This window comes from Lissotriton vulgaris, chromosome 3_1 (assembly GCF_964263255.1).
Source record: "Lissotriton vulgaris chromosome 3_1, aLisVul1.2, whole genome shotgun sequence".
Taxonomy (NCBI): domain Eukaryota; kingdom Metazoa; phylum Chordata; class Amphibia; order Caudata; family Salamandridae; genus Lissotriton; species Lissotriton vulgaris.
Genome location: NC_141689.1, coordinates 1,102,903,447 through 1,102,919,179, shown reverse-complemented (window position 1 = coordinate 1,102,919,179; position 15,733 = coordinate 1,102,903,447). Strand labels below are relative to the sequence as shown.

The following is a 15,733-nucleotide window of genomic DNA, read 5'->3' as shown; positions in this document are numbered from 1 at the left end:
CGATTTCGTGATAACCTATTCATCGCTGGTGATGTCAGCGCAAGTCTGCGCACGATGGTCCTGACTAGATGCACACAAGATTATACATGGGGGACACACGATTAAATGTCATTACTTGGAATGTGAGGGGGCTGGGGGATCATAGGAAAAGGAGGCAAGTGCTGAGTTACCTTGATCGCCACAAAATTCACATTGCTTTCCTACGGGAAACGCATATTGCGCCCCATAGACCTGGCGCCTTTGGACGTAGATGGGCTTCACACTCAATCTTTGCTAATTACTCCTCATATGCGCGAGGCACGGCGATTCTGATTAAGAGAACTACGCCTTTTCGGCCGGCCGGCTCCAGGGCTGACCCTCAGGGGAGATATTGCTTGCTATGGGGAAGGCTGGGACGCCTGACAGTGACGCTTGCGTGCTGCTATGGGCCTAACATTGATGACTCACAGTACTTCACTGACTTATGGGCTGCGATAGTAGAGACAGGGCCGCAACACCTCATATGGGGAGGAGATTTCAATACTACCTTGCACCCCCCCGTGGATAGGTCACACCCCGCCCCCCACCATTACACGAACGGACGTGAGGTCCTTAGGGCAACTATAGACAGCAATAACCTTATAGACGCCTGGCGTTCCCACTGCGGGCCAAGGGAGGAGGGTACACACTTCACGGCACAGGCTAAGTCATGGGCACGGCTTGATTATTTCCTCCTTACCTCGCAACTTTATGCAACACTAGTTCATGCTTCACACCTCCCAAGGACATACTCAGACCACTCCCCTGTCATTATTGCGTTACGAGGCTCTGAACTGGGCCCCCCAGCTGTGGCGTGGCGTATGCAACCCTCTATGTTGTTGGACTCGGAGTTCCAGGAGGAACTCCGGGTGGAATGTTTGGACTTCTTCAAGCGTAACAAGGATTCTGTCCAGGACGTCGAGACTATTTGGGACGCCTTTAAGGCCACGCTCCGGGGTCTCTGTATCTCGAAGGGCTCGGGGGTACTTAAGAGCATACTGAATAGGTTGCGCACTCTGGAGTCTGACCTACGGAGTGCTGAAGAAGCCTCAGGGCGAACCCGGATAACTCAACCCTCGCTATCATAAGGGAGAGGCTGTCAGAGTATTCCGAGGAGGCAGCTCGGGAAGTTAAATTTAGAAACAAGTATTGGGTGGCTAGAAGATATGGGGAGGGTGAGAGACCTGGGAAGGTTCTAGCAACAACGGTCAGACTCATGCGCTCGCCAACTGTCATACTGGAACTTGAGACCGCTGAAGGGCTGGTACTCAGGGACACCACGCAAATCCTAAATCAGTTTGTGCGACACTATGGCACGTTGTACTCTTCTACCAGAACCAGTGAACTTACTCTGGACGACTATCTAGCAGATGTGTCCTTGGGGTGGCTGAGCGACGCACAGAGAGCCTTTTTAGGCGCCCCGTTTGAACTGGATGAAGTCAGGGAGGCCATCATGCATATGAAATCGGGTAAGGCCACCGGGTTGGATGGCATCCCTATTGAGTTTTATAAGACATTTATTGACTTCATGGCGCCAGTGCTAAGGGAAGTATATGAGGACGCGCTGGAGGTGGGCCACCTCCCTGCCTCCATGAGAACTGCCCTTATTATGTCCCTGCTCAAGCCCGGTAAACCCGCTAACAGCTGCGACTCCTATAGACCTTTATCCTTATTAAACTGCGACGTGAAAATCCTTGCCAAATTAATTGCAACGCGCATCAGCCTTCTGTTGCCTGATCTGATATTGCCTGATCAGGCCGGATTTGTCCCTGGAAGGGCGACGTCTCACAACCTCCGTACCTTTTTTTCGGTCTACGATTCAGTCCACGAGGACCTCCCGATGGCAGCCATTTTTTTAGACGCCACCAAGGCGTTTGACTCGCTTGAGTGGGACTATGTGTTCAGGGTGCTCGAGCGCATGGGCTTTCCGCCTATATTTCTCTCCTGGATTCGATTATTGTACACGCAACCAACGGTCAGGGTCCTCATTAATGGGAAACTGTCTCTGGAGTTCCCGATTTCTCGGGGGACTAGGCAGGGCTGCCCCCTTTCCCCGCTCCTGTTCGCTATCGCCACGGAGCCCCTGGCTGCCAAACTGCGTCAGCATCATCGTGATAGTGCATTGCGCTGTTTTCAGAGACAGATTCTTGTCTCTATGTATGCTGATGATATCACTCTGTACGTTCGACACCCAGGCGACAACTTACATCCAATCCTCAGGGAGTTTATACGATTTGGCGCCCTTTCGGGAGTCCAAATTAACTGGAACAAGTCATGTATCTTCCCCCTAACTGCCTCGACACGTCAATTCCCGCTGGAATTCCCTCTTGCTTGGTGTGAGGGTGATTTTAAATACCTGGGCATTCATGTGGAGAAAGATAGAGAGGCGCTGATGCGTGCCAATTACGGCACTGTGATGGATAAGATAGGCGACAATATCTCCAGGTGGATCACACTCCCTCTCTCCATGGCCGGAAGAGCCTCACTAGTTAAAATGGTAATCCTCCCTCAGCTGCTATATCTCTTCCTGAACATACCGTTTCATCCCGGACCCTATTTTTTTCGGCTGCTACGCTCGGAGATGCTCCGGCTGGTGTGGGATGGAAAGGCGCCCAGGCTCAAATGGGACATACTGGTTCGACCGTACTCACAAGGTGGCTTCGGTATTCCGGATTTCGAACTTTACTACCGGACTGCTCAGGCCCATTATGCGTACTTCTGGGTGCGTCAGCAGAGATACATGCCTCAACTGGCGGCTGAGCACTGGTTGGCCCATCCGATCCCCATTGAAGGTGCGTTTTTCTCCCGGATTGAGGGCAGAGATAAAACACCTAACGCGGTGGCTAGTACTGTGAGGGCGTGGAACTCCATCACTTTGAGGCTCGATCTACAATTCCTCTATGCTCCGTTGCTGCCACTGACATACCACCCACAGCTCCCACTCCTACAAGAGGCTGGCTTTCAAAAATTGCTGAAAAAAATTCATGTAACCACTTGGGGGAACCTGTACCGTAATGGCACATTTCGGTCCAAAGACCAGCTTTATGAGGGTATACAACCGACGCCCCTGGAGCTATTCTACTATATCAGGCTCCCGCACGGACTGCAGGCCATTACACCTGACTTCCCACACGAGCCCCCAGTGCTTCTTCCCCTACAGACCCTGCTGCTCCACGACAATCCCATTAAACTGGTGTCCACACTTTATAGATCTGTTCGTGCCAACATGACTTACACTACTCTACCGGCCAGGGGCAAATGGGATCAAGATCTAGCCATGACTCTTACGGACAAACAATGGGAGTTCTGCTTGCAGCAGACCGAGCGCATTTCATCTAACAGCCGTTATAGGATAATACACTATAAATTCCTCCACAGACTATACCACACACCGGTGCGCCTACACAGGTTTCAGCTTAGACCTACAGACTCATGTGACAGGTGTAAGGCTCCCGGGGCTGACTTTCTTCACCTTGCATGGGGGTGTGAGGAGGTAAACCGGTATTGGAATCAGGTGTTTCAGGCACTGTCCAAAATGATACACATGACAGTGGACCCGTCCCCTTTGGTGGCTCTACTAGGGTATGTTGAGCCTCTCCAGGCAGCTCACCGCAAATATGTGGCACTAGCTATGCTCCTGGCTAAGCGCAGGGTGGCCTGTAGATGGGGGAGAGGAAGGGCACCCAAGTTTAAGGATTGGATGAGTGACATGGTGTACTGCCAAGAACAATTGCACACTTATTCCGAGCTGCTGCCACCCACTTCTAGGCCTACTGACATTTGGGCCCCTTTGCAATGTTATTTAATAACTGACCTCCCAGAGGATGGCGATGATTGAGGTTACGATAATAAGACGTTACAGTGTGGGTCCCTGGTTTCTGAGCTGAGGGCCCGAGGTTGAGGGCCTGAGCTGACCTTATGCGGTCTGGAGAGAGGCCTGTTCTTGTATTCCCCCCCCCCCCCCATTGGTTTACATTGTCTGTGGATTGCTCATGCTCCCGGGATGCAGCCCTGACGGTTCCCGGCTTGCTACTTTGGATGTTAAGACACACTGTCACTGCAACTGTGGACTCAGAACAATGCCTACTGCGCATCTAGCGCGGACTAGTGTGTCTGCTCCAGCACATGGCCTGCATGCCCCCCCCCCTGAGATCACCATGTTATTGCACATGTTACTGTTGACTAAAAATATCAAAAAATGCGGAACACTTTGATTTAGCTATGTGGATGCTGCACTTGTCACTTGGATGTTGTTGGTTTGCGGGCATATATTCGCATTGTTAAATATATGCTAACAGTTGTCTTCTATATATGAATGGATAGCGGCCAGCCTCCGGGTTGTGGGCGTGACGCTGTGTGATCCTGACAAGTACTGAATAAATGTTTTGCACCAAAAAAAAAAAAAAAGGTCATTCAAGAATGTAGCGAACTGGGCGCTACTGCTAACATTCGTTTTCCCTCCTCCCTAAAACTGATGTGGAACAACAAAATGCACAATATTTGAGATCCCAACAAAGTCAGTACCGTAATTGAACAGATTAAAGCACAGCAGAAGTGACCTTCTAGAATACCTTTAGTTATTTGGGAGGGTTCCCCCTGATGGGGTAGCTGGGTCACCAGTAAAAAACTAAAATAAGCACAGTTTTTATATTTTTTCACTGGGTGGGGGAACATGTGGAAGAAAATTTAAAAAAATAACAATAAGTCCTCATTAGTTCAAATAGATCAGGTAGAAGCACCAGGGTTACAATTTTATATTAAGCAAGTCCTGGTCATTGTAATTCTGCCTACTTAACTTTTGGTGAGTTCAGAAAGGTTCAGATACTTGACAATCTTATCCTGGAACATTAACAGCCTCAGAGTTGCTCCTAGAAGAAAGAGAATCTTGGAGTATCTTAGGCTCTCAGACAGTGAGGTCTTCTTTTTCAGGAGTCTTATTTAAGAAAAGAGGAATGGGAGAGATACTCAAAGGGCAGAATTGCATAAATCATTGTGTGTGTACCACTCAGACTGGCTTGGTAAAGGAGGTGGTGCTCCTTTTTAAGAAATCTTTCCAAGCTACTAGGGGATTGTGTTGTTGAATCTCTATGTAGATGGGAAATAGCCAAGGTTTAAATTTCTGGCTCTTGGCTGACATTTGTAGGGTATTATGGGCCTAAATTAGATGACCCTGCCCCCCTCTGGGCTTTATTTCTCTACCTTGTTGTCATTAATCTCCCTATTAAATTTAGGAGGGGGCATTAATGTAGTTATTGACTCTGTCCAAGATACATTGTCTAGGAGAGTGACTGCTGCGGCACCTATTATGAGAACTGTGCTGAAACAATTGATGGAGGATATTGGTCTTATTGATTTCTGGAGACTAGCGGGCAGTAAAGAGGAGAATGCAAGGGTAAGATTTACTTTTCACAATAAAAAATATGGTCATCGCTCAAGGCTAGACTTCTTCTTTGTAAACGCTGTTACTAGTAAAAATACTATCAGAGTCAGTCACAAACCAGTGCATCTATCGGAGCATTCAGCAGTTAGATTAGAGATTGCTCTTATGAATAGGTCTCCGCCTTGAAGATGCACTTTGAACCATACTTTGCTACTAGATCCACAGGTAGAACACTGAAGGTTGTTACAAACAATTGTTTCCTCTTTAATATAGATTCTTCCTCCTTGTATATTGTATGGGACATTTATAAGGCCTTCCTAAGAGGTATTTTAACTAACCCTGGGCGCAGTGCTCCCCTCCGTCCACGGAGTGTGCGTAGTGTTGCCTACTTCACGATTCGCAACGTAGGCGTAGTAGGCAACACTATGCACACTCCATGGCAGAGCGAAGTTGCCCGCCACCCGCCTCCCTCCTGCTATCTTCTACATGGCCAATTTAATGTTAAACAGATTAAAAGAAATTGAAAAGGACTTACCTGACAAGCAGCGTCCCGGGGCTCCCTCTTTTTTCTGTTGTGCCGACTTCTTCCAGAAAAATGCGCATGCGCAGGTGCCCGCGCATGCGCATTTGTCTGGAAGAAGTCGGTGCAACAGCAAGATGAGGGAGCCCCGGGACGTCGCATGTCAGTTAAGTCCTTTTTAATTACTTTTAATCTGTTTAACATTAAATTAGGCATGTAGAAGAGGGCGGGGGGAGGCGGGTGGCGCGTAGTGGGGCTACGCGAAGTGTGTGGGTGGGCGTAGCTTCCTCCCCACTTCGCAGAGCTTCGCGTAGCCCCACTACGCACACTACGCCCACCCCTCATTTTAACTAGTTTGACTGTTGCTCACAATAGGAGGGTAGGGGAGGAAATCTGAAACCTTAGTATGGACCCTTCAGCTAGATCTTGAAGAGGCTCCCAATGCTCAAACCTCGAAGCAAATTGAACAAAATTTACAACTAGCAAGGTCAGAACTTACTGATTATCTTGAGGTAATAGTGAGGAGGAAATGGGAAGCCAGTAATCTTTCTCAACATTAATACGGGGAGGGTTGTGACAAACTGCTAGCTTGGAAAGTTAAATACAATCAGACAATGAATATGATTAAGGAATTTAGATGTCAAAATACAGGTAAAATACTCTCTGACGGTGCTGGGATGGAAAATGTTTTTTTACAGTTTTTCAAGATTTCCACACAGAAGACCTGATGGTGGGGGCAACCAAATTCAGAACTTCTTTCAAGATTTGTAACTGCCACCCTTATAGGAGGCCTCTAGGGATGGCCTGAACTGTCCCAATTGTCTTGAGGAAGTACTCAAAATTATTAGTAATCTAAAAGAAGGGAAAGCAGCTTGCCCTGACTCCCTCCTCAATGAGATCTATATGATTTTAAAAGAAGAGTTGGCGCCTATTCTGTTACAACTATTTAATTCTGCCGTTCTACATAGACAGGACCTCCCGTCCTCTTCAGATGTAGCCACTATAAACATAATTCTTAAACAAAATAAAAATTCCAGGGTCTGTGAGTCTTATAGACCCTTTTCTCTCCCGAATAGCGACTATAAGATGTATGCTCAGATTCTAAGCATGCGGCTTCATAAGGTGGAGGGCACTCTGATCCACAGTGACCAGAAAGGTTTTTATTAAATGAAGGCAACTTTACGAAGTAACTCAAGTTTTAAGCGGAGCCATAGACCTGGCTGGGGAATATAGTAGACTTTTGACTGTATTGACATTTTTTGATGCTGTAAAGGCCTTCAATAGGGTCAGTTGCTTCAGCAGTTTAATTTAGGGGAGGCTTTCTTAGCAGCAGTTAGTTCTTTGTACAAAACCCCCTCTGCCAGGATTTTGATTAACAGAAATCCTACTAAATAATAAATATTGGAATGGGGACGAGGCAAGGGTGCCTTCTTTCACCTCTACTTTTTAACCTTTAGATCAAGCCACTGGCATGTAAATTAAGTGCATGTAGGAATATTTTTCCCTGTTTGGAACTGAAGGGAGAAAAGAGCTGGTTTGTATGCCGACGATTTGATGATCTATAAAGGGGATTTGCCTATGGTCCTCCCTTTAATCTGTGTGATTCTGTAAGGGTTTGGAAGGGTATCTGGATATTCTGTTAATCAGCAAAAAATGTGGATATTGCAATGGAACACGCAATTCACGAATGACCTAATGAGGCAAGGAATAAGGTACTTGGGAGTTCAAGTAGTGCACAACCGTGACAAATTAGCTCAGCTTAATTTTAACCAGGTATCCTCTGGAGTTAGAATGTTACTCAAGGCGTGGGGTGGCCTTCCATTGTCATTTATAGGCAGATCAAATCAACTGAAAATTTTCAATTCTTCCTAAATTTACTTTTTTCTTTAACACAATCCCTTTAGAATTCAAGATAGAGTGGTTTAAGAAGTTACAAGGAGAATTTAGCAGCGTTCTTTGTAGGGATAAATGGCCCAGAATTTCCTGGCGGAAGCTTTGTAGAAAGAAGGAGAATGGTGATATTGCTAGCCCAGATCAATATCAATACTATTGAACCTTTCATTTAAAGAATTTTCACCAGTTGATGGGCAGCTCCTTTTTTTGCCCCGATTTTTAGAACTCTTACTGCCGGTCTTCAAGGGCATGGGGATTTTTTCCTCCTTTAATTCGGCCCCCGAAATGTTTTTTTTTTAATTTAGTCTAAAGACTTTAGTTGGTGCATGTAAGCTGTGGTTTCAAGTAAGACTCTCCTACAGTAATCTTGCTACGATTTGGGACTCCTTCGGCATCCCAGTTTGCCTCCTTGATACACTAGCAATTCCCTTGTGTGAGTGTGGTATCCATAGATGGGGCAATTACTAAAAGACAATCAACTAATATTGTGGCAGTGTTTATTGGAGATTTCCAAGGGCTCTCTTTCCAAATGTAAATACTACCAACTTGCAAGCTGGGCAAAACCCCTAGAAATGGATGGTAAGGGGAACCAGTACTGGGAAGACAGGATACGGCAACGGCTGCTTCTGCAGAAAGAAGTCTCAGAGTGGTACTGGATGTTAATCCAGACCAGGGAAGAAGTCCAAGCCCTGCTTACAAAGATCTGGAAGAGAGAACTGCCAAATCAAAACCTTGAACCACTTTGGCAAGTATCTATGTCTCACTTGTGGTTACTTGTGAAGGCCGCATCACTTAGAAAGAATCATATGTTTACTGTTCATAAGGACTACTGAACGCCAAGTAATTTGTCGAAACTGGGAAGTCAGGAGGTAAAGAAGTGCCCCAAGTGTGGAGAAGAAAACACCATTGATGTTCACATGTTCTGGCAGATCTTTTGGTACAAAGTGTAAGACTCTTTAAGAGATCAATGGTCAAGACATTAAGATGAGCCTGGCTTTGGGAACTTTTGGGGTGGCTGTTGGTGAGGAGGATAAAATCCATTTTCTTAAGGTACAAAAATCACTTATTTTTGTTTTAATTCTCCTTGCACGAAAAGAACTTTTGTTTTAAGTGGTATTAAAGTGGCCAGAAACATGTCCTGGATGGATCAAAAAAGGGATATTACAGCTAAAGCCCAATCATTAATCTTTGCCTATAAACAGCTTGATAAGAAACTGAAATCCCCTTCACATGGGCACCCCCTAAAAATAATGGCAGCACAATTTCTCCCAACCTTATCCTACGGATTGGAAATATGGCATGGCCAAGAAATCAACATCTTAAACAAACTACAGATTAAAGTTTATAAAGCAGTCTTTAACCTCTTTAAAGGTTCATCGCCAGCACAAATACGTTTGGAATTTGGTCTCCAGAACCAAGAATATCAAAGAAAAGCTATTTTTGCAAAACTATGCTGGAAATTTAGAGCATCGGAAATGGGAACGTTGAACAACTTATGCTGGACGGAAATAAAGACACAACATGACCAAAGAAACCCAAACACTTGGGGCGACTATCTGCGTATTGCCCTGGAGGAATTAGAGATCGAAGAAGCCTGGAACAGTAACTTGGATAGGACATCATCCAATAAAGTGTGTAACACCAGGGCCAAGCACTATCCTTCGTGGAAGATAAAAGGAGATTGGCCAATGGTAATAAATTCATACATAAGCCTAAAACCACAACCCTACCTAGCAGCCCACTTCCGCCTATCACTAAAAAGGAGGTTCATGGCATTTAGATTTGGCGATCACTGCTCGAAGGACTTGGTCCCCACCTGGAAAAATAAACAGCAAATAAAGACATGTAATTTATGTGGGTACTATACAGAAACTTTATGCCACCTAATGTGCGTCTGTGAATCCGTAAAAGAAGAAAGAAGGAAATTGTTGAAAACAGCCTTAAATGACTTAAATATCCATACTTGCAGACATGCGGTAACAAGTTGGATGGGCCCCTCATCAAATATTTTAATATGCCAGGGGGTAAAATGTATGACACTAGTAGATAACTTACTCACGAAAGCTGAAAAAGATTAAATTCTTGGGGTCAGAAAGGGATTTTTACAGAAACTGTAAATATTTTAAAGTACACTGAAAATACGTTTCACTTTTAATTTTTTACGTTATAAATTGCGCTTTTATTATATGCTTTATGGTTGTGACAAACTAAATAAAGTTACTTTTGACTCTTTAAGCGGATTATACCTTGTTCCCGTCTGGAGCTAGAATGGATATGATCAGTACAAAGAATATCTAAACTTGATCGGGGCACTTCTCACTCGAAAGGAACAACGTTCTGGGAGATCTGGGATGACTGGCATAAACATCACATTACTGGCACTATTTCTTAAACACTCTTCTTTCTCTTTTTCTTTTTTTTTTATTGGTGTTTAACCTACTGGTCCAATGAATAGAGATATGCTATACAGGTTGCGTGGGATTTGGGTTGCTGTTTATGGTTATAACCCTCCCTGGTATCGACTATACCTGTATAGAGGGTTCAGATCTTTGAATGGGCCGGCTGCTTCCTTAGCCTGGGATGTTTTAATCCCTCCCTGGTGGAGAGACCGGGCATTCCTAGCCACAGTCTTTTAGATCCACTAGACACCTTAGCATAGGTTTATAAATGAGGACTTAGACAAAAAAAGGGAAGACTGTGAGCGTTGAATGTACTTCCATTAGGGGAGGTTTCAGGACAGAGAGTGTTGAGTCCTCGCAGGATACATGTCCAGCTGTCTTGCTGTGGTTATCTCGGAGCAGTGTGAGCTTGAGAGTCAGAGTCAGTGCGCCTATTTTGTTTTTCAGTGAAGAGCAGATTCATTTATGGTGACTAGGATAGAGTCCAGCTTGCCTGCATTGTCCTTAGGGCTAGTCAGGGTGGGTCTGGGTATGAGGGTTCTGCATTTGAGGCATCCCCAGAGGGAGGGAGCATGCAGGCAGACATCCCAGCACGTGAATGTCTAATGCTGAAATCGAGTGTGTAGTTGTCTGTGTCCCAAAGTGGTGTGAGATTAGGTGGCTGCTCCAATATGCAGGCCCACTTGCAGGTGCCTACGCTTCACCTCAAAGGACAACACTGACAGACTATCAGAAACAAAAATATCATGTGAACAGAATATCATGTTAAAAATATCTAGAACCAAAATATCGAGAAGGTAAAAGCAAATTGGTAAGTATAGATTTACTGTTTCAACTCCACATCTATGTATCTTCAAGATATATGAAACAATCTCAGCTATCTCTCGCCTGGAGCCCAATTACGGATAACGACGGCGCAGAAGAAGAGAGGAGACCCAGGTGCAGGTGAGCAGTGGTTTATTCAATCATTTCGAAGGCGCACCTCAGCATAACGTTTCGGCCTTCACAGAGGCCTTGGTCACATGATATACATATATCTCATCAAGGTACATAAATGTGGAGTTCTATAGTAAAACTTTGCTTACCTATAGAAACTTCCCTTCACAATAATTTTGTTCTCGACATTCTTGACACAATATTTTGTCCCACAATAGCTTTGCTTCCCATATTCTATATAAATATACCTCAGAGGAGAGAGAGAGGAGGATGGTTGGGGGCACCCATAGGACGAGCACCCCACCTCCACAAAAGTGAACTGATATGGGCACCGATGTGTCGTCTCATTGCAATGTTGAAAGCAGTGGCATGTGAGAGAAGGGCAGTTGGGCAGAGGTCACAAATGAAGATGTTGCATGTTTCCTCATGTCTGGCCAGTAGTATCCTCCAGGCTGGCCAAGGTGAATAGAGATGGAAGAGCAATGTCCAGTCAGACCCAAAATCAGCTAGCAAGGGGCTCAAGAGGTCTTCAGTGTCCCCCATTGCACAGAATAAGGTATTTTTGTCTTAAGAAAGCAGTCTGTGCTGAGAAGAAAAAAGGATTTCTGGGCAAAGGGGTTGTAGTCCCGTGCCCTGGGGTATCAGCACATTTGAAAGGCAGAGGGTCCAATGAGTAACAAGATATGACGCCTGAGGAGTCAGAGAGGACTGACCTGCTCACTTGCTAGTATGTGGACTGCAGGTCAGGTGCATTTCTAGGAGGAGAGGGAGTCACCAAAATGGCCCTATTGCTTTATTATGTGGAAGCAGGCATTCGTCCTTCAGCCTCCCGCTGTAAGAGTAGGGAGAGAGGGCTGACAGTTCAGGCCACCACGCCCAGTGCACTGCCCCAAGTCCATAAGTCCTCCCATCTGTGGAACCGGCAGCATTAAAGTCCCTGGTGGGGGTTGAGAAGGGCAGCTTGTGCTGCGCAGCACCTCATTCTGAGAGACACTGTCAGATTAAGTGTGCCACAACGTGGTCGGGGTGCCCTCAGAGTGATCACTGAAAGGTCTCACATCCTGTGGCCTTCTGTCAGCAAGGCCCGGCTGCGAGGCGAGGCTTGGGCCAGAGGAGCCTTGTGGTCCTCTGAAGTCTGGCACTGGGGGATAAAAACTCCTCTTCTGGCAGGTCTCAAAGGAGAGTCTGATGTCCTGGCTTGCCGCAGATCGGCTCAATGGCTCCTGGAGAGTTCGTTAAAAACATGATAAGAGTTCCTAGTGTGACAGAGCAGTCGAATTGCATGTCCATCTTGGTTCACATCGTCATGCCCTCCCTTTTTTTTTTTTTAGATATGCTGCTGTTCTGCTTCCCCCAGTTCAACGTCACTCACTGACTTGCATTGTGCAACTCTTTGTAAATCTGGGCCAAGAAGTCCATGTTCCAGATTATCTGTAAATATATGTCAGCATTGGGTAAAAGATCTATCATCGAAACATAATTTGAAAAATAATGATTAAGAAGTCTTAGAGAGAACGGCAGCCTCCTTGCACTTACCCATCCTCTCTGGATTCTGTGAGCGCGTGTATTTTCAACAGTAATAACATGACGTCCAGAATCAATTCCAGGGCATAATCTGTTAAAACCATAGAAAGTGACCCTCAAGCAAGCAACATCAGATTCTGCACCCCACTCCAAACCACTGTGCCAACCTCTTAAAAAGGTGCTAAGTCCAGGAAGAAGACCAGTACACTTGTGTGGCCCAATAGAAGACATGGGATTACGACGGTGTCCTTGATGTCAATCCGACCCATGATTTTAAGGATCTCTCAATCCTTAATTTATCCTTCCTGCCAAAACCACCATTTCTGAAAGCATGGAACCTCTTTTCAGATGCAGATCCTTATATCTGCTCCCCAAGCCAACATTTACAGCTTAGACACATTCATGAAGCCATAGGCTACAAACAGAAGCATACAAAGATTCTGAGGAAACGGATGAGTTACAGAGGAGATACATACTGAACAGTTGCAAAAAGTTTGGGTCACTCTTTTCAAATGTATGGTCAAATCATGCCAATAGAACTGGAAGGTGTCACATGATGAGAATTGTTATGTTTGAAATTCCTTAAAGGTCAATAAATTGCTACATAAAAATAGTTTGGTGAAGTGCATCTTTTATTTAGGTGAACTTGAACGACTGCATGGAAAATAGTTAAGGTGAAAATGTGCTTCAATTGTTTTTCAACTGCAGTGCAATGTTTTTGAACTGTGTCAAATGTCACCTTCTAGCTGCTTTACTGAGCTCACAATGTGAACTTGGCACTGATTGTGATCGGAGAGGGTATACACTTCCATGCTCCACATGTGATGAAGGCCTGTGTGCTCAAAATGAATCTGGTTATGTATAGCACAAACTAGACCCTACATACAGGGTAGCAGAGTGCTTAACATAAGGAGTTGTAACATACATACAGCTTTATGTAGGGTCATACTACAGTAATAGAAGAAGCAACAAGAAGGTATACATAAAATATAATTCTACAACGCTATGGAAGGGTTTTCAGGAAAGAGCTGGACTGGCTTTTTGATATCCAATTACATATGAGTATATTCAGATCGGTCCAATGCTACAAAGTAGGTGTCCTATGAGGGTCTTTTTGATTATGGCTAAATAAAGTGAAACAATGCTTTCGTAAGGGCAGAGGCAGATTGATGTCTGGATGCTATTCATATTTAGAGCGAGGTTGCAATGATGTCATGTTATTTTGAGTTGTGTTGTGACAAACTAATATCCCAGAACTTCTGTGAACAGGACGTTATTCAGATCCTTTGGGCCCGATTCACAGAATGAACATAAGACTCAATCCTAAACTTCCTACTGTTTTGGTATTCACAGATTACACTTACTACAGTTTTGGTATTCACAGATTACACTTACTACTTTTGGTATTCACAGAATGAACTTACTCATTTCGGTATTCACAGAAGTTAGGACTCCTAACTTTAGGACTCCTAAATGCCTTCTGTGAATACCGAAATTCCTAAAATTACGATTTTTCTCAATTTAGTAGTAGTAAAGTTAGGACTACTAACTTTAGGACGCTTAAATCCCTTCTGTGAATACCAAAAGTCTTAAAATTAGGATTTTTCTCAATTTAGTAGTAGTAAAGTTAGGAGTCTTAACTTTACTACTACTAAATTGAGAAAAATCCTAATTTTAAGACTTTCGGTATTCACAGAAGGCATTTAGGACTCCTAAAGTTAGGAGTCCTAACTTCTGTGAATACCAAAAGTAGTAAGTGCATTCTGTGAATGCCAAAAGTAGTAAGTTCATTCTGTGAATACCAAAAATAGTAAGTGCAATCTGTGTATACCAAAACAGTAGTAAGTTTAGGATTGAGTCTTAAGTTCATTCTGTGAATCGGGCCCTGAGTCATTAGTGAGCTCACAGAAAATTTCATTGTTTCCTTTTTCTATCTGTTTTCAGGTTCACCCTGGTTCTACCTGTGTCGTTTTTGGTCTGGGAGGCATTGGTCTGTCCACAGTAATTGGTTGCCAAGTTGCCGGTGCTACACGGATCATTGCAGTTGATATCAACAAGGACAAGTTTCCTAAGGCAAAATCTTTGGGAGCCACTGAATGCATTAGTCCCAAGGATTTTTCCAAGCCTATCCACGAGGTGATCGCTGAGATGACAGATGGTGGCGCCGACTATACCTTTGAGTGTGTTGGAATCACTGATCTTATGGTATGTCTAAGGCTTACCATCAACCCTTTTTTGTGCTGAAACACATTGTACTATTTACTATGTACTCCATGCAGTCAGCTTTGAAGGAATGAAGGAGCAAATAACTTCCTTGTCTGCTGTCAAATAACAAAGGGCCAAATGTATGAAGCATTTTACTGGTTGCAAACGGCCCATGTGCACAGTTTGCAACAGGTAATGTGTTTTTTAGCAAGTCTCAACCCTATTTTGTGAGTCTTTTAAGCTATTACCAACTCGCTGAATAGGGTTCATATCGGTCCAATACTATTAAGAGGGGGGTGTTAAGGGCGTTCCTTTTCCTAATAGCAAGTTGCACTGGCATGTAGGAATGTTTTGCGACTGGGAATGTGGTCGCAAAACAATTGGAGTTACCTTGAAGTTGGTGGCAAGCCATTCTCAAATGGGAAGAGGCACCATAGGGACCCTCTTCCCGTTTGTGAATGGGGTGCCAACATTTGTTCAGAGCAGGCAGTGGTCCCACAGACCACTGCCTACCCTTACAAATTAAAACAAAACTTTTATTTTTTTTCTTCTAAATGCATCCCATTTTCTTTTAAGGAAAAAGGACTGCATTTGAAAAAAAGATGTTGCTTTATTTAAAAAGCAAACACAGAGATGGTGGTCTGCTGTCCCCAGCAGACCAACATCCCTGCGTTATTGCCCATTCACAATGGGTAGCAAATTGCGACCTGCCTCATGAAAATTGATGAGGCAAGTCTCTTATGACCCATTTGGTAATCGCTAATATGACCGAGACATATTAGTACATTTCATTTTGTGTCTCGAATTGCTAGTCACAAAAAATCGCAATTGGAGACTCACAAATTGAAACGTTTGTAC

General features: G+C 44.5%; 1 protein-coding gene across 2 annotated transcripts in view; it reads left to right on the top strand.

Moving 5' to 3' along the window:
* Positions 1-15,733, top strand: part of LOC147727489 (alcohol dehydrogenase 1-like) — a 256,534-nt gene that overhangs the window by 127,914 nt on the left and 112,887 nt on the right. For both annotated transcript variants that reach the window (XM_086961564.1, XM_086961565.1), the window contains exon 6: positions 14,615-14,875. In XM_086961564.1, coding sequence (XP_086817690.1) covers positions 14,615-14,875 — 261 coding nt within the window. The remainder of the gene's footprint in view (positions 1-14,614; positions 14,876-15,733) is intronic.